The sequence below is a fragment of the Bufo gargarizans genome, chromosome 10 (genome assembly GCF_014858855.1).
Source record: "Bufo gargarizans isolate SCDJY-AF-19 chromosome 10, ASM1485885v1, whole genome shotgun sequence".
Classification (NCBI taxonomy): domain Eukaryota; kingdom Metazoa; phylum Chordata; class Amphibia; order Anura; family Bufonidae; genus Bufo; species Bufo gargarizans.
Window position 1 is genome coordinate 99,193,528 of NC_058089.1, and position 25,479 is coordinate 99,219,006.

General features: G+C 43.4%; 1 protein-coding gene across 1 annotated transcript in view; it reads right to left on the minus strand.

Annotated features, from left to right (window-relative positions):
• Positions 1-19,114: 19,114 nt before the first annotated feature.
• LOC122920542 (cholesteryl ester transfer protein) overlaps positions 19,115-25,479 on the minus strand; it is a 42,374-nt gene continuing 36,009 nt past the window's right edge. Inside the window, exons 15-16 of the mRNA XM_044270127.1 lie at positions 25,276-25,361; positions 19,115-19,310 (exon numbers count right to left, since the gene is read on the minus strand). Of these exons, the coding sequence (XP_044126062.1) occupies positions 19,236-19,310; positions 25,276-25,361 (161 nt within the window). The 3' untranslated portion in view covers positions 19,115-19,235. The remainder of the gene's footprint in view (positions 19,311-25,275; positions 25,362-25,479) is intronic.

Here is a 25,479-nt window from a genome sequence, read left to right on the forward strand (position 1 = left end):
CAGATGCTGTTTTGCCTGTAGCTGGGATGGAGTTTAGTTCTTGTTCCAGTAGGCTTTTCCCTATATCTAGTGTGGGAGTTTGGTCTCCACCGGTGGTATGATTAATAGTGTTATCTCTTTTTGCCTTTTGCTTGACTGGGCTTGATGTATCCGAGGAGTTATCAGATTGTATCTCGCTTTCAATTTTATCTTGTTTCTTCTAGTATTGAAAATCTGTTATTTGTGTTTTTAATCCCTTTATTTTTGGCCCATTTAATCTTGTTTTTTTTTGTATGCTATACATGCTGACGGATTCAGAAAAATCACTGCAGTCAGTTCCTGGGTTTTGTCTCAATTCTTTCTTGGGCGTTTGTGTGAGCTCACTGTTGCCCAAACATCTTGTTAGATAAGGATGATTGGGTTTCTGTTGATTCATATCAGTTTGCGTAAATTATGATGTGAATCGAATTGTGAAAGCTTGCTTAAGTATAGGGATATTGGATTGACCCTTAGTGAGCAGCTGTTGATTATATGGTTTGATATAACAGCACGTACTGTTTCTTTAAGTGCTGTATTTTCGGACAGTTGTGTTTTGATATATGCCTGCAGGCTTCAAAAGCTTTGACCCAGGACACTCATATAAAATATATATATTTACAACATTAAGTAGCCTTGTCTCATATGGCCTATATACATTATAGCACAGAGTCAATTCTGCGTTTGTAGGGTTTGTACTCACTCCGGAGGTCAGACTGTTTCCTCACTGCCGCTTGTTTAAGGTTTGATCTTTGTGGAGGTAAGGAAGATTCATCCTCCCCTGTCAGCGTCTTCCACAAAGGTTGTTGCCCTCTGTTGATTTGGTGGCACTGCCTAGATCTGCGATATCTCGGCGTCCGGGGAACTGTCTCTTCTCCTGCTTTCTGGTAACCCAGTATCGCCGTGTAGGCTCCAAGTAAGAGGTGCAGCCTGTGTAATTGCACACCGATAGTTGGTGGCGGCTTCTCCTTGAAAGCGCTGAGCTGCCCGCCGCTGCTGCGCTTCGCACCCTTTCCTCCTCACTTTCCTTGGGTCCTCACTGTTTTTCGACAATTATTCCGTCCAAACGTCCTGAAGTTCTTATGTAGATGGTTCCCGTCGCCTCTCATTCCCTGTGTTTTTGTATTATTTTGAATAGTGTAATTGGCTTTATTTTGTGGCTTTGCAGTGTGAGAGCCGGAGCCTCTATTAGCTGCTTCTGCTCTGCATGAATTCCAATATGTAAAAGTAGACAAAGTGCGCGTGTCTTTTTGTCTTCTGTTTGTCTGGAAAAGTTGTCCACAGTGATGAGCGAACCATATCCAAGTGGACATCTCCACTCCTGGGGTTTTGCGTAGGAGTTTTTGTCACATGCAGCGCTATTCTTCCAATCAAAGCAAAACCTCTACTGAACCCTACTGACCCCATTATAAATCAGTGCATCTGTTGGACATCTTTTAGATCCATTATGGCATCCACTAAAAATAGAAAGCCATATGTGAACCAAGATTTATTTTTGCTAACACCTTAAAATGACAGGTAGACTTTGATGTGTTCGTAAACTAAAGAGGTTGTCTCATCTGAGACATTGGTGGCATATCGCTAGGACATGCCATCAATGTCAGATAGGAGCGAGTCCCACCTCTGGGACAGCCAAAGTGAGTTTAGTGCTCACTTCTATGGCTTGGCTATCAACAGCATTCCCATAGAAGTAAATGGAGCAGTGGCTACACTTGCACGGTGCGCTCCCCATTAATTTCTGTGGGATCGTCAAAAATAGCCAAGCACGCTCACTGGGCTATGTTGGTGCTATATAGATAAAGATCATTATTAGTGTATCTGCAGACTGTCAGTTTCTATTTACCTAGAGTTCCATCATCCAGCAGACCTGCCTGCTTTGTGTGCAACCCTGTTCTTTGAACTTTTGACAGCTCATAAATACTTATTACAGCTCAATTCTTAGCAAGCTCTGCCTCTACTGCAACTGGATGTAAGGTAGCTATCCTATAAGTCAATGGTCAAACTTTTTAAACAGGCCTTGAGACATGACTTGGATAATAAGCCAGCATTTCATCTGCAGACAGCTGTTTCAGGGTGATTGCCCCTCATCAGTGCAGAGCAGAGAGTACTGGCTTAACCGGGTGAGAGGCCTAGGTCAGGATTTGGGGATAATATATCTCCTTATGGAGAGCATCGAAATGGCGTGAGGAGTCTTATAGGTGAGGAAGTGCTTCTCTGGAATTCTCAGAAGAGGGTATCCATAAGAAGATATAGTATCCCCCAAATCCTGAACTAGGCCTCTCACCCAGTTAAGCCAATCTGTGCTCTGCACTGATGAGGGGCAATAACCCTGAAACAGCTGTCTGCAGATGAGATGCTGGCTTATTTATTATCCATGTCTCAAGGCCTGTTTAAAAGGTCAAACATTGACTTACAGGATAGCTGCCTTACTTCTGATGGATTAACTAAGTGTTTATAAGCTTTAGAATATCACAAACAAAGGGTTTCACATGAGTAATCAAATGAGAGGATTCAGTGCAAACACCGAACCCTTCTGCTCTATAAATGCACAGATTACACTGTTATACTGGGAAAAAGGCTGAACAGTTTTTAATAAAGACAAATAAAAAAAAGATTTTTAGCTTGAAATAAAATGAATACAATAATTTTAAAAAAATGCCCCCAAAGGTGCCCATAGCCTTTAAGCTACATTCTTATCAAATTGATAGGAATTTAGCTATAATGAGTATTTTTGAGCTGTCAGGAAATTACATATAAGGACTTTAGATCAAGCCATCAGAGCAGCTTCCTGACAGATTCAATGTGAAGCAAAAATCTGTGGCCAACAGATGCAGTTAAACTTAAGTCTGTAGAGGGAAAACTGTTGAAAATTTTTAATAAAGACCAATTGAGAAAAAAAAATGATTTTTAGCCCAAATTGAGTAAAATGCAATGATAAAAAAATTCTATCCTCTGGATAAAATGTCAGGTAGACTTTGATGTGTTCGTAAACTAAAGAGGTTGTCTCATCTGAGACATTGGTGGCATATCGCTAGGACATGCCATCAATGTCCAGCAGCGCCACGGCCTTCTCACTGTTTACCGCAGGCCCAGTGACGTCACGAATAGTATCACTGGCCTGGGCGTGGCTAAGCTCCGTTCAGGTAAACAGAGCTTATCCCTACCCAGACCAGTGATACTAGTTTTTTGTTTTGCATTTTATTTTTTTCCTTCCCTTGTTCCAGTAACCATAACTTTTAAAATGTTTTTGTTCATATAGCCATATGAGGGCTTATTTTTTGCGGGATAGGTTGTATTTTTTTAGGGGACCATTTAATTTACCATGTCTGTCATTGGAAAACAGGGGAAAAAAAATTGCGGGGTTAAATTGGAAAAAAAAAACATAATTCCACAAAGGTACTAGTGGTTTTGACATCATGGTGTTCACTGTGCGCTAAAAATGTCATCCTTATTCTGCAGCTCAATACAAGTATGCCAATACCAAACTTGTATAGGGTTTTTTTTTTTTACCACTTTTAAAATAATAAAAACTTTTAAAAAAAAAAAAAACTTTTCTTTGCATCACCATTTTCTGACAGCCATAACTTTTTTATATTTCCGTCCACAGAGCTATATGAGGACTTGTTTTTGCAAGACGAACTGTAATTTTTATTGGTACAATTTTTTTGGTACGAACAACTTTTTGATCACTATTATTCAATAATTTTTTTTTGGTGGGGTATGTGACTAAAAATTGCGAATAGTTTGGTTTTCATTATTTTTTTTTCATTACGGTGTTCACCACAAAGGCATTTTTAAAAAATATTTTAGTTCAGACATTTTTGGACTCAACAAGGCTGGGATCTTTTGATCCCTTGTCCTATTCACCCTAGAATTTATTAGAGTAAATGGGATTCAGAGACCTTACCTGCTGAGCTGTGCCTCATGCACAGTTCAGCAGGAAGCTTACCATGGCAGACCTGGAAAGCTTCAGAAGCGTCCAGGCTGCGGGGGCTCCAATGGAAGACAGAGGGAGCTGCTCCTTCTGCCTTACCTCACAGATGCCATGATCGGTGTTGATTGCGCCATCTGAGGGGTTAAGTGACTGGGTTTGGCGCGATTGCTGTTCCCTGTCATTGCGGCTGGGTGACTGTTGTATTATACAGCCGGCACCCGCCACGTATGGAGCGGTTCTGGTACGTCATGGTAATTGAAGGGGGTTAAGCTTTCTTGCTTTAGGCTAGTTTCACACCAGCATTAGAGACTTCTGGCAGGCTGTAACGGCACAGAAGATCTTGCCAGAGTTCTCTGGATCTGGTATAACTGGAAAGTGCTGACTAGGTGCCAGACCCCAATGACTATAATGGGAACTGATGGAGATCTGGTCGCTCCCCGGAATACATCCCGGGATGCAGCTGGGCAAAAGTTGCTGCAAACCATGTTTTTTGCCCGACAAAACTCATGCATATATGCCGGGGAGTAGCCAGATTTCCGCCAGTTCCCTTATAGTGAATGGGGTGCTGCATGCAGGCAGCACTATCCGGCTATGTTGGATGTTTCCTAATACTGGTGTGAAAGTAACCTTAGATATGTCAAGTTCTGAGAAAAACTTTTATTACCTATTGCTGTAAGGCCCATTTACATGGGCAGATAATCAGTAAAATAATGAATCCATTGGTGCGCGTTTCAGATTATTTTTATGTCCACGTAGGTAATATAAGGACAACTGAGCGTTTGACCATTTGTCTTTTGATCACTGGACATGTTTACAGAGGCAATTATCAGGACCAAATGCTCATTCAAATGCCTCCTGTTAAAGGGTCTTATTACTCATATTCAGCAAATAGCCATGGCTGAATTTTACCAGCCAGCTTTTATCATATCTCTGTTCATTAACAGAGGAGCTGAAATTTGATTTATCACCTGCAGGAGGTATATTGACTCAAGTTGTAGGCATAAAATAAGACGAGAATGAGATTTACCACAAAATGAAAGAGGTTAACATGAAAAAGCATGGTCCTCAAAAATGGTGGATAACAATATGGTTGTTTGGGGGCGGCCACCCCAGTCTCCTGCGGGGTTCATGACTTTTAGGACTTTCTAGCTAATAACGAGAAGCTGGTAATTTTCCACAGCTACCAGCTGCCCAGGCCATTTTTAGCAAATCTGACGTGTCACTTTATGTGGTAATAACTTTAAAATGCTTTTACTTATCCAGGCCATTCTGAGATTGTTTTCTCGTCAGATATTGTACTTCATGACAGTGGTAAAATTGAGTCAAAAAATGTCATTTTTATTTATAAAAAATACCAAATATTCCAAAACGTTGGAAAAATTAGCAAATTTCCAAATTTTAATTTCTATACTTTCATAATAGATAGTAATAACTCCAAAAATAGTTACTACTTTACATTCCCCAAATGTACATTTTATGTTTGGATCATTTTGTGAACGCCATTTTTTTGGGGGGGATGTTAGAAGGCTTAGAAGTTTAGAAGCAAATCTTGAACTTTGTCAGAAAATTTCGAAAACCCACTTTTTGAGGGCGAGTTAAGGTCTGAAGTCACTTTGTGAGGCTTACATAATAAAAACCACCCAACAATGACCCCATTTTAGAAACTACACCCCTCAAGGTATTCAAAACTGATTTTACAAACTTTGGTAACCCTTTAGGTGTTCCACAAGAATTAATGGAAAATGGAGATGAAATTTCTGAATTTCACTTTTTTGGCAGATTTTCCATTTTAATCAATTTGTTTACACTAACAAAGCAAGGGTTAACAGCCAAACAAAACTCAATATTTATTGCCCTGATTCTGTAGTTTATATGTGGTCGTAAAGCAGCTGTACGGGCACACGGCAGGGCGCAGAAGGAAAGGAATGCCATATGGTTTTTGGAAGGCAGATTTCACTGGGATAATTTTAAGCTGCCATGTCACATTTGAAGACCCCCTACCCCCCCCCCCCCCCCGATGCACCCCTAGAGTAGAAACTCCAAAAAAGTGCCCACATTTTAGAAACTACAGGATAAGGTGGCAGTTTTGTTGGTACTATTTCAAGGTACATATGATTTTTGGTTGCTCTATATTACACTTTTTGTGAGGCAAGGTAACAAAAAGTAGCAGTTTTGGCACCTTCTAATTTTTTGTTATTTACAGTGTTCATCTGACAGGTTAGATCATGTGCTATTTTTATAGAACAGGTTGTTACGGATGCGGCGATACATAATGTATACTTTTATTTTTATTTATGTTTTACACAATAACAGCATTTTTGAATAAAAAAAATATAGTTTCAGTGTCTCCATATTCTGAGAACCCTATTTTTTTTTATTTTTTGGGCGATTATCTTAGGTAGGATCTAATTTTTTGCGGGATGAGATGATATTTTGATTGGTACTATTTTGGGGTGCGTATGACTTTTTGATTGCTTGGTATTACACTTTTTGTGATGTGAGGTGACACGTTTTTATTTTTATTTTTTTTACGGTGTTCACCCGAGGGGTTAGGTCATGTGGTATTTTTATAGAGCAGGATGTTACGAACGCGGCAATACCAAATTATTATTTTTTTTACATTTAACACAATAAAAGCATCTCTAGTGCTATAGTTTTTTTTATTTTTTGGGCGATTGTCTTAGGTAGGGGCTCATTTTTTGTGGGATGAACTGATGGTTAGATTGGTATATGCCTTTTTGATCGCTTGATCACTTTTAGTAATGTAAGGTGACAAAAAAATGTTTTTTTTAGCACAGATTTTATTTTTTCGATGGTGTGCTCCTGAGGGGTTAGGTCATGTGATATTATTATACAGCCGGTCGATATGGACGCAGCAATACCTAATATGTCTACTTTTCTTTTTTTCCCTATTTTTTTTACAATTTTATTTTTACTTTATTTTGGGAAAAGTACGCTAATATTTTAACTTTATTTTTCCATTTTTTTTCACTATATTTTTTTGTCCCACTTTGGGGATTCAACTTTTGGGGGTCTGATTCCCTTTACAATGCATCACAATACTTCTGTATTGTGATGCATTGGTTGTAAGTATATTACCAGTGTAATACACTTACAGCCTGCTTGCCAGTGAGATCCAGGGCGCTGGATCTCACAGGCTCTCCCAGAAGGCAGCTACGATGTCTAAGGAAGGCATCGGGCTGCCTTCCCTGCCATCGAGTCCCCGTCATATAGATATCCGTGTATATACAGTCGTGGCCAAAAGTTTTGAGAATGACACAAATATTAGTTTTCACAAAGTTTGCTGCTAAACTGCTTTTAGATCTTTGTTTCAGTTGTTTCTGTGATGTAGTGAAATATAATTACACGCACTTCATACATTTCAAAGGCTTTTATCAACAATTACATGACATTTAGTGCAAAGAGTCAATATTTGCAGTGTTGGCTCTTCTTTTTCAGGACCTCTGCAATTCGACTGGGCATGCTCTCAATCAACTTCTGGGCCAATTCCTGACTGATAGCAACCCATTCTTTCATAATCACTTCTTGAAGTTTGTCAGAATTAGTGGGTTTTTGTTTGTCCACCCGCCTTTTGACGATTGACCACAAGTTCTCAATGGGATTAAGATCTGGGGAGTTTCCAGGCCATGGACCCAAAATGACAACGTTTTGGTCCTCGAGCCACATAGTTATCACTTTTGCCTTATAGCACGGTGCTCCATCGTGCTGGAAAATGCATTGTTCTTCACCAAACTGTTGTTGGATTGTTGGAAGAAGTTGCTGTTGGAGGGTGTTTTGGTACCATTCTTTATTCATGGCTGTGTTTTTGGGCAAAATTGTGAGTGAGCCCACTCCCTTGGATGAGAAGCAACCCCACACATGAATGGGCTCAGGATGCTTTACTGTTGGCATGACACAGGACTGATGGTAGCGCTCACCTTTTCTTCTCCAGACAAGCCTTTTTCCTGATGCCCCAAACAATTGGAAAGAGGCTTCATCGGAGAATATGACTTTGCCCCAGTCCTCAGCAGTCCATTCACCATATTTTCTGCAGAAGATCAATCTGTCCCTGATGTTTTTTTTGGAGAGAAGTGGCTTCTTTGCTGCCCTTCTTGACACCAGGCCATCTTCCAAAAGTCTTTGCCTCACTGTGTGTGCAGATGCACTCACACCTGCCTGCTGCCATTCCTGAGCAAGCTCTGCACTGTGGCACTCCGATCCCGCAGCTGAATCCTCTTTAGGAGACGATCCTGGCGCTTGCTGGACATTCTTGGACGCCCTGAAGCCTTCTTAACAAGAATTGAACCTCTTTCCTTGAAGTTCTTGATGATCCTATAAATTGTTGATTGAGGTGCAATCTTAGTAGCCACAATATCCTTGCCTGTGAAGCCATTTTTATGCAACGCAATGATGGCTGCACGCGTTTCTTTGCAGGTCACCATGGTTAACAATGGAAGAACAATGATTTCAAGCATAACCCTCCTTTTAACAGGTCAAGTCTACCATTTTAACCCAATCAGCCTGACATAATGATCTCCAGCCTTGTGCTCATCAACATTCTCACCTGAGTTAACAAGACAATTACTGAAATGATCTCAGCAGGACCTTTAATGACAGCAATGAAATGCAGTGGAAAGTGTTTTTGGGGATTAAGTTAATTTTCATGGCAAAGAAGGACTATGCAATTCATCTGATCACTCTTCATAACATTCTGGAGTATATGCAAATTGCTATTATAAAAACTTAAGCAGCAACTTTTCCAATTTCCAATATTTATGTAATTCTCAAAACTTTTGGCCACGACTGTACATGTCTCTGTATATACATGTCTGTGTATATAAAGGCGGGATAGTCAGGCGAAAATGGAGGGAGGGGGCCCAAGTTGGGAAAACAGATCCGAGCCTATGATGCATTTAATCCACCTCTGGTCCTAAAGTTCACCCAAAAATCTGACTTCATAGACGCCCAGTAATAGTCCAAACATGAGTCAAACAAGCCAGTCAATGTGACATAGGACATGTTATTTACCCATGATTTCGCTTTATACTGGCCAATGATATAAGTTTATCAGTAGGTGCACATGTTCTCATATCCCGATCCACTTCTGAAGTATGTGAGAAGTGCATCTTGTTTCCTAAGCAGCAGAGATGGGCAGGGATCTCTCTAGGGACCCTTGTATCTCTGCACATCACATGGCAACAAGAATTCAAATGCAAACTTGAGTACATGAGATAAACACACGTACAGCAATATGCCTATTCATGAATATTAATAATTACCTGCAAGTCTTACTATACGTTCACATTTGCAGCAGTGGATCCAGCAGGCTGTGCCGGCAGAGAGCAGCCTGCCGAATTCCACTGAATTCTATGTTTTACCACCAGATATCATAGACTATAATGGGTACCGGTGGTGATCCGGCCATAAATCCTGGATTTCAGCCGGACAAAATTTGTACCAGATCAGGCATGCTGCAAATGTGAACATACCCTTAGAGGTCATAAGATTCTCGCCACATTGCATCTTGCAACCACTGCCTGATTTATAACAGAAGCAGTCTCAGGATCCCTCTTCTCTTGCTGCAGACATTATCTAGGAAAATAAATATTTAGTCTAAGACCTCATGAACATGACTGGATCCAGGCCCTGGCCGTGTGCATCCCGCATTTTCCCGCTCCGTATTTCCCAGTCTCTGTTAGAAATGCCCATTCTTGTCTGCAAAACGGACAAGAATAGCACGTTCTTTTTTATCTTTGTGGGGCCATGGAACAGATATGCCAGGTGCTGTCCGCATCTTATTCTGCCCCGTTAAAAAGAATGGGTCTGCATCCAATCCACAAAAAATGTGCAATCAAGTCAATAGATCCTCGCCGCAATATGGGATTCACATGGCCAGTGTCCATGTAACACCGGCACAGCGACGTTACAGTCGTGTGAATGAGCCCCAAGTCTGTATAAGGCACTGGTTATCCCCTGAAGATTCCCAACCAGCAGGATGAAACATGCCATGTTGGGAATGGTGTAGAGTAGAGATAAGCCGAATTTCCTCGTGCTTTGTGTTAGCAAATCGATTTAACCTGAAATAGTGTAAAAAAATAAAAAAATAAAATCATACTTACCTCCTTCATTTGCTCGCGACGGGCTGCCAGCCGCAATCTTTATTGAAGATCTCGGCCGAAATCTTGTGCGTGCTGACATATGACGTTATCATGCTGGCTGGCGTGATGATGTCATCTCGTTCTGCGCGAGATTTCGCGCCAGATCTTCAAGCAAGATGGCGGCGGCCGGCCTGTCGCGAGCGAATTGAGGCGGTAAGTTTGATTTATTATTTTTTTTAATGTTAATTTTACACTGTTTTTACTCTCAGATGCCGCAATCATGTATGAACGCGACATCTGAGGGGTACAATAATGGGGAGAGGCGCTATCGCAGCTCCCTGTATTGCACCCGCTACTTAGAAAAAAATGTGCTTTGTGACGAAGTAATCTACTTTCCAGATCTCATCTGTCCACCTGTGCACTTGACCGAATCCCATCCCACCTCATCCCTAACCTCACCACAGTGTTTATCCCAGCCCTAACTCATCTCTTCAACCTACCACTAACCTCTGGTGTCTTCCCCTCTGCTTTTAAACATGCTACCATTACACCCATCCTCAAAAAGCCTTCACTTGACCCATCTGCTTTGTCCAGTTATCGCCCCATATCACTTCTTCCGTATGCCTCAAAGCTACTTGAACAACATGTCCATTCAGAACTGTCCTCTCACCTCTCCCCCTGCTCCCTCTTTGACCGCCTACAATCTAGCTTCCGACCTCACCACTCGACTGACACTGCCCTTACCAAAGTCACCAATGACCTACTAACAGCCAAAACCAAGAAACAATACTGTGTCCTCCTTCTCCTTGACCTGTCCTCTGCCTTCGACACTGTTGACCACTCCCCCTTCTGTTGCAAACTCTCTCATCTCTTGGCATCACTGACCTGGCCCTCTCTTAGATCACATCATACCTCACAGAACGGACATTTTGTGTCTCCCACTCCCGCACCACCTCTTCGTCTCATTCCCTCTCTGTTGGTGTCCCGCAAGGCTCTGTCCTAGGACCCCTGCTCATCTTTATCTACACTTTTGGCCTGGGACAGCTCATAGAGTCCCATGGCTTTCAGTATCACTCTTATGCTGACGACACACAAATCTACCTCTCTGGTCCAGACCTCACCACCTTACTATCAAGAATCCCACAATGTCTATCTTCTATATCATCCTTCTTTGCCTTTCGCTTTCTAAAACTTAACATGGATAAAGCAGAATTCATCTTTCCCTCATCTTGCTCAACCCCCCCAACAGACCTATCTATCACGATCAATGGCTGCACACTATCCCCGGTCAACCAAGTCCGCTGCCTTGGAGTGACTTTGGATTCTGCCCTTTCCTTCCAACCGCACATCCAAGCCCTTTCCACCACCTGCCGCCTCCAACTCAAAAACATCTCCCGCATCCGCACTTTCCTTAACTTTGAATCTGTGAAAATGCTTGTACATGCCCTCATTATCTCCCGCCTAGACTACTGCAACATTCTCCTCTGTGGCCTTCCATCAAGAACTCTCGCACCCCTCCAATCTATCCTCAACTCTACTGCTCGACTAATTCACCTCTCACCCTATTACTCCTCTGCCTCTCCCCTCTGCCAATCCCTTCACTTGCTCCCCATTGCCCAGCGAATTCACTTCAAAGTACTAACAAATACATACAAGGCCGACCATAAGCTGTCCCCTCTCTACATCTCTGAGCTACTTTCCCGATACATCCCCACACACACTCTCCGATCCTCACAAGACCTCCTTCTCTCCTCTCCTCTTATCACCTCTTCCCATAATCGCCTCCAAGATTTCTCCCGTGCATCCCCCACACTCTAGAACTCGCTACCCCAACATATCAGACTCTCACCTACAGTGGAATCCTTCAAAAGAAACCTGAAAACCCACCCCTTCAGACAAGCCTACAACCCGTGACCCTGCTGCCTCTATACTGTCATGACCAACTTCACCCTCACCTACTGTGTCCTTCTCCCATACCATGTAGATCAGGCATCCTCAAACTGCAGCCCTCCAGCTGTTGCAAAACTACAACTCCCAGCATGCCCGAACAGTCTACAGGTATCAGTCTGCAGCAGGGCATTGTAGGAGTTGTAGTTTTACAACAGCTGGAGAGCAGCAGTTTGAGGATGCCTGATGTAGATTGTAAGCCCTCATGGGCAGGGCCCTCTCTCCTTCTGTACCAGTTTGTAACTCGTCTTGTTTATGATAAGTGCAATTGTCTGTATTATGTACTGTATGTATACCTCTTCTCATGTACAGCGCTATGGAATGAATGGCGCTTTAATAATAAATAATAATAAAGCAAATTTTTTTGTAAAATTCGGCAAAGCAGCCGAATTGAAAATTTGCTCATCTCTAGTGTAGAGATAGTTTTTGGGATATGGCCATTTGAGGGTCAGGTTCCTGACCAGGTTTCCCTTATCCATTCAGGTGCTCTGTAATTTATAGGAAGGGTGGTATAAGGTCCCTTCCCGGTTGTTGTAGGGCATAATAGGGAAAGTAATACCATATGTGATTCGCCTTTCAACAGCACCCGATCTTCTCTCCCCCTCTTGGAACTAATGTGAAGCATCCAACCAGATTTTTGCATCTACATGTATTGGTAAGGCCTCTTTCACACGAGCGTGACAGATTAGGTCCGGATGCGTTGCGGATGTGTTCAGTGAAAAATGCGCGATTTCACAAGCAAGTTCAGTCAGTTTTGTATGCGATCGCGTTCAGTTGTTCAGTTTTTTCCACGCGAGTGCAAACCATCAGTGAAAAACGCATTGCATCCACACTTGCTTACAGATGCAATGAGTTTTTCACTGAAGCCCCTTTCACTTCTATGGGGCCAGGGCTGCGTGAAAAACGCAGAATATAGAACATGCTGCGTTTTTCACGCAACGCAAAACTGGTTCGTAAATTTTTTTTTACATACAATGTCACGCATTGCACCCGCGCGGAAATCTCACTCGTGTGAAAGGGGCTCAAGACCTATTCTTGTTGGATCCTTTATATTTATTTAGGCAGATATGGTATCAGTATTTATCTAGTAGCGTTCTGTTTTCTGTGGGCTAGAGCATCTTTTATCTGCATTCCATACAAGTTACATTACAGCTTCCCCCCCACCCACCCCATGTTTAGTATAGCTTCGGACAGCAGCAGTAAGGAGAGCTTGGACGGCCCACCAGGACATTTCTCTGTAGGGTCTAAGGCCAGTCCACCGCTGATATATATGGAGCTATCTCTTTATGCACAGTCCTATAGGGAATGCCGTCAGTCACTAAGTAGGACCACTTACTGGTCCCCTAAGCATGAGAATTTAATTAATAAATTACAAGTTTTGCTGAATAATTTCTCATAATACTATATATCAATCTGCTCAGCTCCTCCTGCTCCATAACACGCTGCCTGCAGATTGCACTGCATTTTCATGGTGACAGGTTCCCTTTAAGCTTATATTACACATTACTAAAGTAAGAACTAAGTCCCAGACAGCTACTTGACTTGTAAACTGCTGCATTAGAAATTAAAAATGAGCTTTTATAAATCTATATGACCAGTACATGGAGATAAATGAGAAGCACACAACGGGGAACATGCGTTAAATGTCTCACCTTTTATGCATCCAAGCATATGTTCCTAGGGTGATCCTTATCATTTCTTGGGCTGGTTATAAAGATGCATCTGTTCTGCTCTGGACCCTTGGAAGAGCACAGAACATCTAATAGACAGGCTCACTACACAGCAGTAGATGACAGCGCTGATGTTGTCGGTGCAACCAATTCCCCTGTGTGATTACGCCTTTAATTCCAGGCTGCATGTCAAAGGGGCGGTAATAGGATATGTGAGAGAGCCACAGAGAGGTGCCAGGGACAGATGGCATTGTCTTGCCCATGTGCACATATTGGTATCAAAAATGCTGCTCTACCTGTGAATAGTACCTTACAGAAGAAGGGATTTCTGGCAGGTTTTTCTTTATTTAAAAAGCATGACTAATAAGGTACATGAATGACAATGTGGGCAGAAGTGGCAGACAAAGCGGGCAGAAGCTGCAGACCTAGTGGGCAGAAGTGGCAGACCTAGTGGGCAAAAGAGGCGGACCTAGTGGACATAGTGGCAGACCTAGTGGGCAGAAGAGGCGGAACCAGTGAACAGAAGAGGCGAAAACCCAGTGGGAAGAAGAGGCGGACCTAGTGGGCAGAAGCAACAGATCTAGTGGGCAGAAGTGGCCGATCTAGTAGGCAGAGGTGGTAGACCTAGTGGGCAGAAGAGGTGGATCTAGTGGGCAGACCAAGTGGGCAGAAGCAGCAGACCTAGTGGGCAGAAGAGGAGGACCTAGTGGGCAAAAGCCTCAGATCTAGTGGGCAGAGGCAGAGAACCAAGAGGGTAGAAGAGGCGGACCTATTGATGAAAGGTGGTGGATCTAGTGGGCAGAAGTGGCAGACCTATTGATGAAAGGTGGTGGATCTAGTGGGCAGAAGTGGCAGACCTAGTGTGCAGAAGTTCCACTTTACATCATTTGCAGAGCAGCTTCCTGGTCCTCTGGAGATATCTTAGTCAAGCATCGTAGGCTGGACTCTTTGTTGGCGGGTCGTTCGGCCTTTGGTACTGAAGTACTGAGCCTTGCAGCTACTGATTACCCACTATCTCTAGCTACTTAAAGAGTATTGTCAGCAGGATCAGCCCTATTAAACCAGGCATAACATGTGGTAGAGTTGGTCCTGCTGAGTAAACTGATACCTCATTTGTGTTCTTCTGTTGAGCTATTTCTGGGAAAAATAACTTTATTAATATGTAAGTTAGGTCTTTGGGTCATTAAGGGGCAAGTCCAAGCCCCTCAGAGAACCAGGGCTCCTCCACTCTGCAGCTAGAGCCACTATCTCTATCCCCTTTATTTGATCTTGTCAGGCATCTTGCCTGGCCCTGTAACCTTGCTCCTGTGCCATAGTCCAAACTATCGGCACATGCACAGTGCATCAGCCTCTGCTTTCCCAGCAGTGCGCATACACCGATGACATAATCTTCCCCCAGAGGCTTTGTTTGGGTGAAGGAAGACATCATTGGCAGTGGAGTAGTTATCTGCACCTCTGGGGAAGCACAGACAGATGCACTGCGCATGCGCCAATAGTGTGGAATACAGAACATGTTTGAGATTACAGGACCTGGTAAGTTGCCTGGCCCTGTCAATCAAGGGGATGGGGGGGGGGAGTATCTCTGAGTGTAAAGAGGAGGAGTTCTTGTGCTCCAAGTGACTTGGGCCTGTACCTAATTTACATATTAATATGTAATGGCACAATGGAGGAACAAAAATGAGGTACCATTTTACTCAGGTATGATGTCTGGTGGTGCAATAGGGTTGCTCTGGCTGACAGATGCTCCTTAAATCCCTTGAGGGCTACCAAGGATGATTAGGAAACCTCAAATTTACTAATTTGCTGAAGGCAGCATCTAATTCCCTCCCAATAAATATTTTTTACTTGCGAAATGGCTGTTTTTTCCACATCTAGTGTTAGAGTTTGAGTGTATTTAAAAAGGGTTCTGCCAGGAGGCATGGGTAGCACCCAAGTGGGCAGAACACAGGGCTCCAAAGCTCCGTATACCCTGATACAATCCACCGCCATCTGGAGCAAACAGAGGATTAAAGTCACTTTCCCCTTAGTGTGGTGCCTAGCCCTCATCAGGCTAAACGTCGTGGTGCTTATGGGCCCGGGAACCAGCCCATTTCTTAATTGCGACCTACCTGACCTCGACCCCCGTTAGCTGCAATTCAGACTGCAGCCCTCCATCTGCTGCAAGGCATGGTAATACACTTGCCTGAGGTCAGTGGTCACCCAGCTTCTTCCTGCCTCTAGCTGAGACCAGGGTGTTCTGTACATGGGGCACTGAACATGGATTGCCTGGGACCGCTGTTCTCCTTTAGGCTGCAAGCTCCTACTGTAGGCTGCGTGGATAGTAATATCAGTAACCAGGTTGACCATGCCTCCTTTGATCAGGGACCTCAGCAGAAGTATCTTAAAATGGAATATCTCCTTCCTGTGATGACCAAAATAACCCTGAACTGTTGAACTGATGCTATACCCAAAAAGAAATCAAGCTGAAATGGACAAATTTCTAAAAATGTAATTGGCCTCACCTTCCGGTAGCGTGTCTAAATCAAAGCCTAGAAACACTCTACAAGCCGCACCTGAAAGACTCAGGTTACACCATGGGAACCTGTTTGGATACCAACTTTGGTGATGGCTTCTCTAACACCATCTATGGCTCCTTTCTGAAACAATTGTTTGCTAAGTCTCTATCCACTGATGGAACTTGCTGATAAAAAAGCAGACATAAAACGCATAGGCCAGGTGTGCAGACCCTGGAACAGTTAAGTTATCAATCACAGTGCAAAATATCTCCATGTCTCACCAGCAGCATCTCAACAATGAAACATTCGTATGAGGAGAGTGTGTTTAATGACGCTCTTCCTGCCATGGCCCATCAAATATTTGCCTCCTTGCTTGGAGACGAATGCGCTAACATGATTGTAATAGAACGCATACACAGGACTTTGAGACCCAAAGTGATCCTCCGGGAGATGTCATATGTGATGTCTTGAGCTTTGTGTACACTGCTGCTGTAGTACCAGCTTCCAGAGATACTCTGGCTCTTGCATTTAAGAGGACTAAAATCTCTCTGTTCCAGGATCTTGCAGCTAGTAAACTGGCAAAGCGACGTCTGCTGAGACCTCTCACTGAAGCATTTTGTGCCAAGAAATTACCAGTTTGGTGGCTATTCCCCTTTGGACTGGCTACAAGAAAATATGGCCGAATAATTACCATCCACACACTAGAGAACTTGCAAAAAGCGTGGGAGAAGCTGGACATTGTCCCTATGGCCATATCTTAATGGCTCCCAGTTCTGCTGACTGAAAATTTCCCTGCCTTGCCCCAGATGAATGTTTTGTTAACTTGCATCTAAGACCAAGTCTGCCCTCAGCAAGAAACACCACGCCGCAGAAGATAACAGTTGACTCCTAACGATTCTAGCAATGTCGCTTTGTTCCTGCAGGATGGGACTTTCCTTTCAAGTCACTTGGGTGATCTCCTTCGTTCTTCTCCATTTCCATCTATCTAGTCCTCCCCTCCTTTTTTTCATTATGTTATAGCCCATTACTTAGTTACTTAGCCAGCCTGTAAAAAGAAGCTCCCGAGCGTCCACACTGTCTGCTTTGGGGTATAGATATTTATAGGGTTCACACCTATCTACTGCACTGACGAAACCTCTGGCCCACCTTACCGATGGGTGCAATTCTTGTAAGGCCGCATCGCTATTGGTTCCCTTCTTGCAGTGTGTTCTTACATTTCTTAGAGTAAGGCAACAGACTCGCTAGTTAGAGGCTTGTTCACCATCTCCCCCAAACTGGGCGAGTCTTGGCTCCGGGGTGTGACCAGACCTAGTTTTTCCTTGAGATTATATATTCATTACTAAAAAACATCTACCATTGATGACATCGTCCGGGATCGGTCCTGCATCCATTTCAGGTCACTTGCTATGTTACGCTGTGATTAAGATCCAGAATTTACCTAACAGAATGTGGAACCATCATTTCTGAGAATTAAAGCAAAAACTCTATGAATTCTTTCAATTTAATGATAGTTCCTGCTTAAAATACTTGAGAATAAAACTTTCACTCTAAATTTTGACCCCTTTTATTCCAGATTTTAAAAAAAATTGCTTGAGTAATTTTAAAATACCATATATTTCTTGGCTAGGAAGGAAAAACCTACTGATGATCTATATTCTTCCAAAAATCTTAAATACTCTGCAAGTTGAAAACCCTCTTCTAAAATTTTTTGGAATCATACTAGACCTCCAGGATTTCTCCTGGATGAGGAGAACTTTTCGTTGTTTGGCCAGATTGACTAATAGCCTCACTAAGACGGACAATAAAGACCTATTATTATCATCTTCTTAGCATGCACAAACCATCAGATTCCATATCTACTCTAACCCCACTTAGTCTCGCACCAACCATCTTAGAAAATAAACCAATCAATACTCCTCCACTGGGCACCTTTATCACCATAGCTTCAGTCCTTGGTGACTCCACTTCCCCAGACTTAACCTCTCTATTCCTATTTAAGACTGCCTTCTCCAGCTTCTTTTTAGAAATGGGACTTTGCAGGCACTGTTTCAAAATTAAAACCTAAATTCATTACAAACCGCAGAGATCTGGTTGGAAAACTTCTTATCTTTACCTACCCTCTCAAAATAATATCAAGGTTTGCTCTTTGAACACTGTAGCAAAACCTGGATTCCTTCTAGCCTGGGAGAAATAATTAGATATCATATCCTATCCAACTCCCATGCCTTCTCTCCCTATATCTGCATACAGGAAAACTCATATAAAGTAATTACCAGTAACGAACCCCCCAATTCCTAGCCGAGAAAGGCATTGTCCCACTGAAAGATTGCTGGAGATGTGGAGACGGTTCTGGGTCCTTTATACATTTGTGGCAGGACTGCCCGGAGATTAGGCCCTTTTGGCTGGCTGTTAAAGGAGTATTCTGGTTAGAAAAAGTTAGCCCCTAACCGATCTGATTTAACTAGATCGGAGGGGGGCCCTACCGCTGGGACCCCCACTGATAACGAGAACGGGGGTCCCCGTACCCTGTGGAGCAAGGAGTGTAGCTATAGGGCCCAAACTCAGAAGGGACCCACCCAGGATGAGGACTAAAAGATTTTATTGTCAGGGCCCCCTCAACAGTATTATACAATGATGATATATACAGTGAAACTGTAAGAAACAGAGCAGCCACTGGGCCTAGTCTGAGAGAGTTATCTTGACTAGCCACAGGAGTGGGGGTAGCACGGGAGGAGGAGGTTGTAAAGAAGCTTCTGGGGGGGGGGGGGGTTTGTTAAAAAATTTGCTGTCATTTTTAGTTATAGCACCGTGTGGAGCCACCCTGAAATGGACCGAGTGGCTGGTCGGAAGTGTGACGCCGCTCCATTCACTTCTATGGAGATAGCCAAGTACACAACCCTGTAAGACCAGGTAAATGCATGAGTAGTGATAACACAAGCAAATAGGCAAATAATGTTACTTGTAATGTTACTGGCTGATTTTTATTATTGGATGGCCTTTAAATCATTTTGTAGCACTGAAGGAGCACAGCTCAAATATTGTGATGCTACGGTTACATTGGTCTTTGATTCATCTTCTACAGGGTCCTTTTCAGGAAATCCACCAGCAAATGATGAGGAAATCCAAAATCCAGCTGCACTATTAAATAACCCTTAAGAGACAGAAGAAATAAAACTTTCTGATAAATCTTGTTTAAAATAGTTACATTGCCCTAACTTAGAATTCATATGATAGTTAACCAACGTGATGCATTCATGGCACAATATAGGTCACACTTATGAAGACAACCCTTTTCCACATGCCCTATTAAGCCACATGCATGTCAAAGAGGGATGAAGTCCCCAGGTATAAGCCAAGGTGCAGACCACTCACAAAAAGCATTTCTGACTCTGGGTGACCAAGCCCATACATGTATTCAAAAAAGTGTCTGTTTTTATTCCCATAAACAGCAGCATTCTTGTCCATGGGCCCTGTCTGATATTAGAATTTAGCCTCATGTATGTCATGATGACAATGGGAGGAGCAGGCTCAAGAGCAGAGCAGCGGGTGGTAGTTGTGTTATATTCAGAACTAGGTCATGTAACTTCTCAGATGCTTCAGTCAATAACGACTGCAGCATCTCAGTGTTTAGACAGAGGGAGGAGTATAACTGTGTAGAGTACAAACGATAGTACAGTCAATGGTTCAAGCCCCTTAAGAGGACTCAAAGAAAAAGTAAAAATAAGAATAAAAATATATAAACGCATGTGCTGTACGTTTTTTTGGATTATATATATATATAAATATATATATATAAGAATCAGGCTACTTTCACACTAGCGTTCGGGTTTCCGTTCGTGAGCTCCGTTTGAAGGAGCTCACGAGCGGACCCGAACGCAGCCGTCCAGCCCTGATGCAGTCTGAATGGAGGCGGATCCGCTCAGACTGCATCAGTCTGGCGGCGTTCAGCCTCCGCTCCGCTCGCCTCCGCACGGACAGGCGGACAGCTGAACGCTGCTTGCAGCGTTCGGGTGTCCGCCTGGCCGTTCGGAGGCGTGCGGATCCGTGCGGATCCGTCCAGACTTTCAATGTAAGTCAATGGGGACGGATCCGTTTGAAGATGCCACAATGTGGCTCAATCTTCAAGCGGATCCGTCCCCCATTGACTTTACATTGAAAGTCTGGACGGATCCGTCCCAGGCTATTTTCACACTTAGCTTTTTTTTGCTAATATAATGCAGACGGATCCGTTCTGAACGGAGCCTCCGTCTGCATTATTATGAGCGGATCCGTTCAGAACGGATCCGCCCGAACGCTAGTGTGAAAGTAGCCTCATAGTGATATGCTGAACCTGAAAATAGTTCTATCTGGCAAAAAAATTAAAAAGTTATGGGTGTCAGAATATGTCAACACAAATCAATTTTTTTTGTAAAAAAAAAGTTCTTCTTTTATTTTTTTTAAATAGTTAAGAAAAACTAAATTTACAAAAAGTTTGTATTGCCATGATTGTACGGAGCCACAGAATAAATTTGTCATTTTTTTTACTGCATGCTGAACACCATCAAAGGGAAACCCTAAAAACAGTAGTGGAATTGCGTTTTTCCCTATTCCACCAACATAAAAATTGGCTGCGACTGGAAGGGGTTAAAGAGGTTGTCCCAAAATAAATGTATCCCCTATCCACAGGAAGTATCTGATCAGTAGGGATTACAATGCTTGTCTATCTCTGACAGCCATCATCTAGAGCAGTGATGGTGAACCTTTTAGAGACCGAGTGCCAAAACTGCAACCAAATACCCACTTATTTATCGCAAAGTGCCGACACGTCAATTTAACCTAAATACCAATATAATATATCTTTCGTGTCCTTTATCATTTATCTATAATAGATAAATAGCCTACATTTAATGCGCTGCCTGTGCTGTTCATAGTGTGTCCTGGGGATGATGAATGGCTGGAAAAGTCTAAAGCATATTGCTATGCCATAGACGTTTTTCCAGGGCGTGGGTGCCCACATAGAGGCCTCTGAGTGCCGCCTCTGGCACCCGTGCCATAGGTTCGCCATCACTGATCTAGAGTATTAAGGACAGGACACCTGTTCTATGGATCGTAGGAATCCCAGCGTTTGGTCAGATCCTTATTCCCTACCCTCTGGGATAGGGCGCACGTTTATATCTTGGCACAACCCCTTTAACCACTTCAGCCCCGCTAGCTGAAACCCCCTTCATGACCAGAGCACTTTTTACACTTCGGCACTACACTCCTTTCACCGTTTATCGCTCGGTCATGCAACTTACCACCCAAATGAATTTTACCTCCTTTTCTTCTCACTAATAGAGCTTTCATTTGGTGGTATTTTATTGCTGCTGACATTTTTAATTTTTTTGTTATTAATCAAAATGTAACGATTTTTTTGCAAAAAAATGACATTTTTCACTTTCAGCTGTAAAATTTAGCAAAAAAAACGACATCCATATATAAATTTTTCACCAAATTTATTGTTCTACATGTCTTTGATAAAAAAAAAATGTTTGGGCAAAAAAAAAATGGTTTGGGTAAAAGTTATAGCGTTTACACACTATGGTACAAAAATGTGAATTTCCGCTTTTTGAAACGGCTCTGATTTTCTGAGCACCTGTCATGATTCCTGAGGATCTACAATGCCCAGACAGTAGAAAAACCCCACAAATGACCCCATTTCGGAAAGTAGACACCCTAAGGTATTCGCTGATGGGCATAGTGAGTTCATAGAACTTTTTATTTTTTGTCACAAGTTAGCGGAAAATGATGATAATTTTTTCTTTTTTTTTTTTTCTTACAAAGTCTCATATTCCACTAACTTGCGACAAAAAATAAAAAATTCTAGGAACTCGCCGTGCCCCTCACAGAATACCTTGGGGTGTCTTCTTTCCAAAATGGGGTCACTTGTGGTGTAGTTATACTGCCCTGGCAATTTAGGGGCCCTAATGTGTGAGAAGAACCTTGCAATCAAAATGTGTAAAAAATGACCGGTGAAATCCGAAAGGTGCACTTTGGAATATGTGCCCCTTTGCCCACCTTGGCATCAAAAAAGTGTCACACATCTGGTATCGCCGTACTCAGGAGAAGTTGGGGAATGTGTTTTGGGGAGTCATTTTACATATACCCATGCTGGGTGAGAGAAATATCTTGGCAAAAGACAACTTTGCCCATTTTTTTATACAAAGTTGGCATTTGACCAAGATATTTTTCTCACCCAGCATGGGTATATGTAAAATGACACCCCAAAACACATTCCCCAACTTCTCCTGAGTACAGCGATACCAGATATGTGACACTTTTTTGCAGCCTAGATGCGCAAAGGGGCCCAAATTCCTTTTAGGAGGGCATTTTTAGACATTTGGATCCCAGACTTCTTCTCACACTTTCGGGCCCCTAAAAAGCCAGGGCAGTATAAATACCCCACATGTGACCCCACTTTGGAAAGAAGACACCCCAAGGTATTCAATGAGGGGCATGGCGAGTTCATAGAAATTATTTTTTTTTTTGCATAAGTTAGCGGAAATTGATTTTTTTTGTTTTTTTCTCACAAAGTCTCACTTTCCGCTAACTTAGGACAAAAATTTCAATCTTTCATGGACTCAATATGCCCCTCAGCGAATACCTTGGGGTGTCTTCTTTCCGAAATGGGGTCACATGTGGGGTATTTATACTGCCCTGGCTTTTTAGGGGCCCTAAAGCGTGAGAAGAAGTCTGGAATATAAATGTCTAAAAATGTTTACGCATTTGGATTCCGTGAGGGGTATGGTGAGTTCATGTGAGATTTTATTTTTTGACACAAGTTAGTGGAATATGAGACTTTGTAAGAAAAAACAAAAACAAAAAAAAAATTTCCGCTAACTTGGGCCAAAAAAATGTCTGAATGGAGCCTTACCAGGGGGGTGATCAATGACAGGGGGGTGATCAATGACAGGGGGGTGATCACCCATATAGACTCCCTGATCACCCCCCTGTAAGGCTCCATTCAGACGTCCGTATGATTTTTACGGATCCATGGATACATGGATCGGATCCGCAAAACACATGCGGACGTCTGAATGGAGCCTTACAGGGGGGGGGGGTGATCAATGACAGAAGGGTGATCACCCATATAGACTCCCTGATCACCCCCCTGTAAGGCTCCATTCAGACGTCCGTATGATTTTTTACGGATCCACGGATACATGGATCGGATCCGCAAAACACATGCGGACGTCTGAATGGAGCCTTACAGGGGGGGGTGATCAATGACAGAGGGGTGATCACCCATATAGACTCCCTGATCACCCCCCTGTAAGGCTCCATTCAGACGTCCGTATGATTTTTTACGGATCCACGGATACATGGATCGGATCCGCAAAACACATGCGGACGTCTGAATGGAGCCTTACAGGGGGGTGATCAATGACAGGGGGGTGATCAGGGAGTCTATATGGGGTGATCAACCCCCTGTCATTGATCACCCCCCTGTAAGGCTCCATTCAGACGTCCGCATGTGTTTTGCGGATCCGATCCATGTATCAGTGGATCCGTAAAAATCATGCGGACGTCTGAATGGAGCCTTACAGGGGGGTGATCAATGACAGAGGGGTGATCAATGCAGGGGGTGATCAGGGAATCTATATGGGTGATCACCCGCCTGTCATTGATCACCCCCCTGTAAGGCTCCATTCAGACGTCCGTATGTGTTTTGCGGATCCGATCCATGTATCAGTGGATCCGTAAAAATCATGCGGATGTCTGAATGGAGCCTTACAGGGGGGTGATCAATGACAGAGGGGTGATCAATGACAGGGAAGTGATCAGGAAGTCTATATGCGTGATCACCCACTTGTCATTGATCACCCCCCTGTAAGGCTCCATTCAGACGTCCGTATGCGTTTTGCGGATCCGATTCATGTATCCGTGGATCCGTAAAAATCATACGGACATCTGAATGGAGCCTTACAGGGGGGTGATCAATGACAGAGGGGTGATCAATGACAGGGAAGTGATCAGGAAGTCTATATGCGTGATCACCCCCTTGTCATTGATCACCCCCCTGTAAGGCTCCATTCAGAGGTCCGCATGTGTTTTGCGGATCCGATCCATGTATCAGTGGATCCGTAAAAATCATGCGGATGTCTGAATGGAGCCTTACAGGGGGGTGATCAATGACAGAGGGGTGATCAATGACAGGGAAGTGATCAGGAAGTCTATATGCGTGATCACCCACTTGTCATTGATCACCCCCCTGTAAGGCTCCATTCAGACGTCCATATGCGTTTTGCGGATCCGATCCATGTATCAGTGGATCCGTAAAAATCATGCGGATGTCTGAATGGAGCCTTACAGGGGGGTGATCAATGACAGAGGGGTGATCAATGACAGGGAAGTGATCAGGAAGTCTATATGCGTGATCACCCACTTGTCATTGATCACCCCCCTGTAAGGCTCCATTCAGACGTCCGTATGCGTTTTGCGGATCCGATCCATGTATCCGTGGATCCGTAAAAATCATACGGACGTCTGAACGGAGCCTGACAGGGGGGTGATCAATGACAGGGGGGTGATCAATGACAGGGGGGTGATCAGGGAGTTTATATGGGGTGATCATGGGTGATCAGGGGTTTATAAGGGGTTAATAAGTGACGGGGGGGGTGTAGTGTAGTGTGGTGTTTGGTGCGACTGTACTGAGCTACCTGAGTCCTCTGGTGGTCGATCCTAACAAAAGAGACCACCAGAGGACCAGGTAGCAGGTATATTAGACGCTGTTATTAAAACAGCGTCTAATATACCTGTTAGGGGTTAAAAAAATCAGATCTCCAGCCTGCCAGCGAGCGATCGCTGCTGGCAGGCTGGAGATCCACTCGCTTACCTTCCGTTCCTGTGAGCGCGCGCGCCTGTGTGCGCGCGTTCACAGGAAATCCCGGCCCTCGCGAGATGACGCGTATATGCGTGACTCTGCGCAGGGCCGCCACCTCCGGAACGCACATCTGCGTTAGGCGGTCCGGAGGTGGTTAAGTGAAGCTGCAATACCAGACACACCCAATGGACAAGAGTGGCTTTCCTTTCAATCTTGAACAAGCCCTTTAATACTTTTTTGTATCATGTGAAACAGATTGTTATATTGCACTTACCTCATGTGGGATTATTTCAGGATTTATAATTTCAAATAAATATAGTCCTTTACTGTCCATCAGAGAGGTCAACGCTGGCTCCAAACCTGCAAAAATACTCTTGTAATAAAATGGTATATCACTGAAAACAGGAAATAATAAAGATGAAAATAATCAATAATATACCTTGTTCTGTAATGAAATGGTGACTTTCACCTCTCCTGA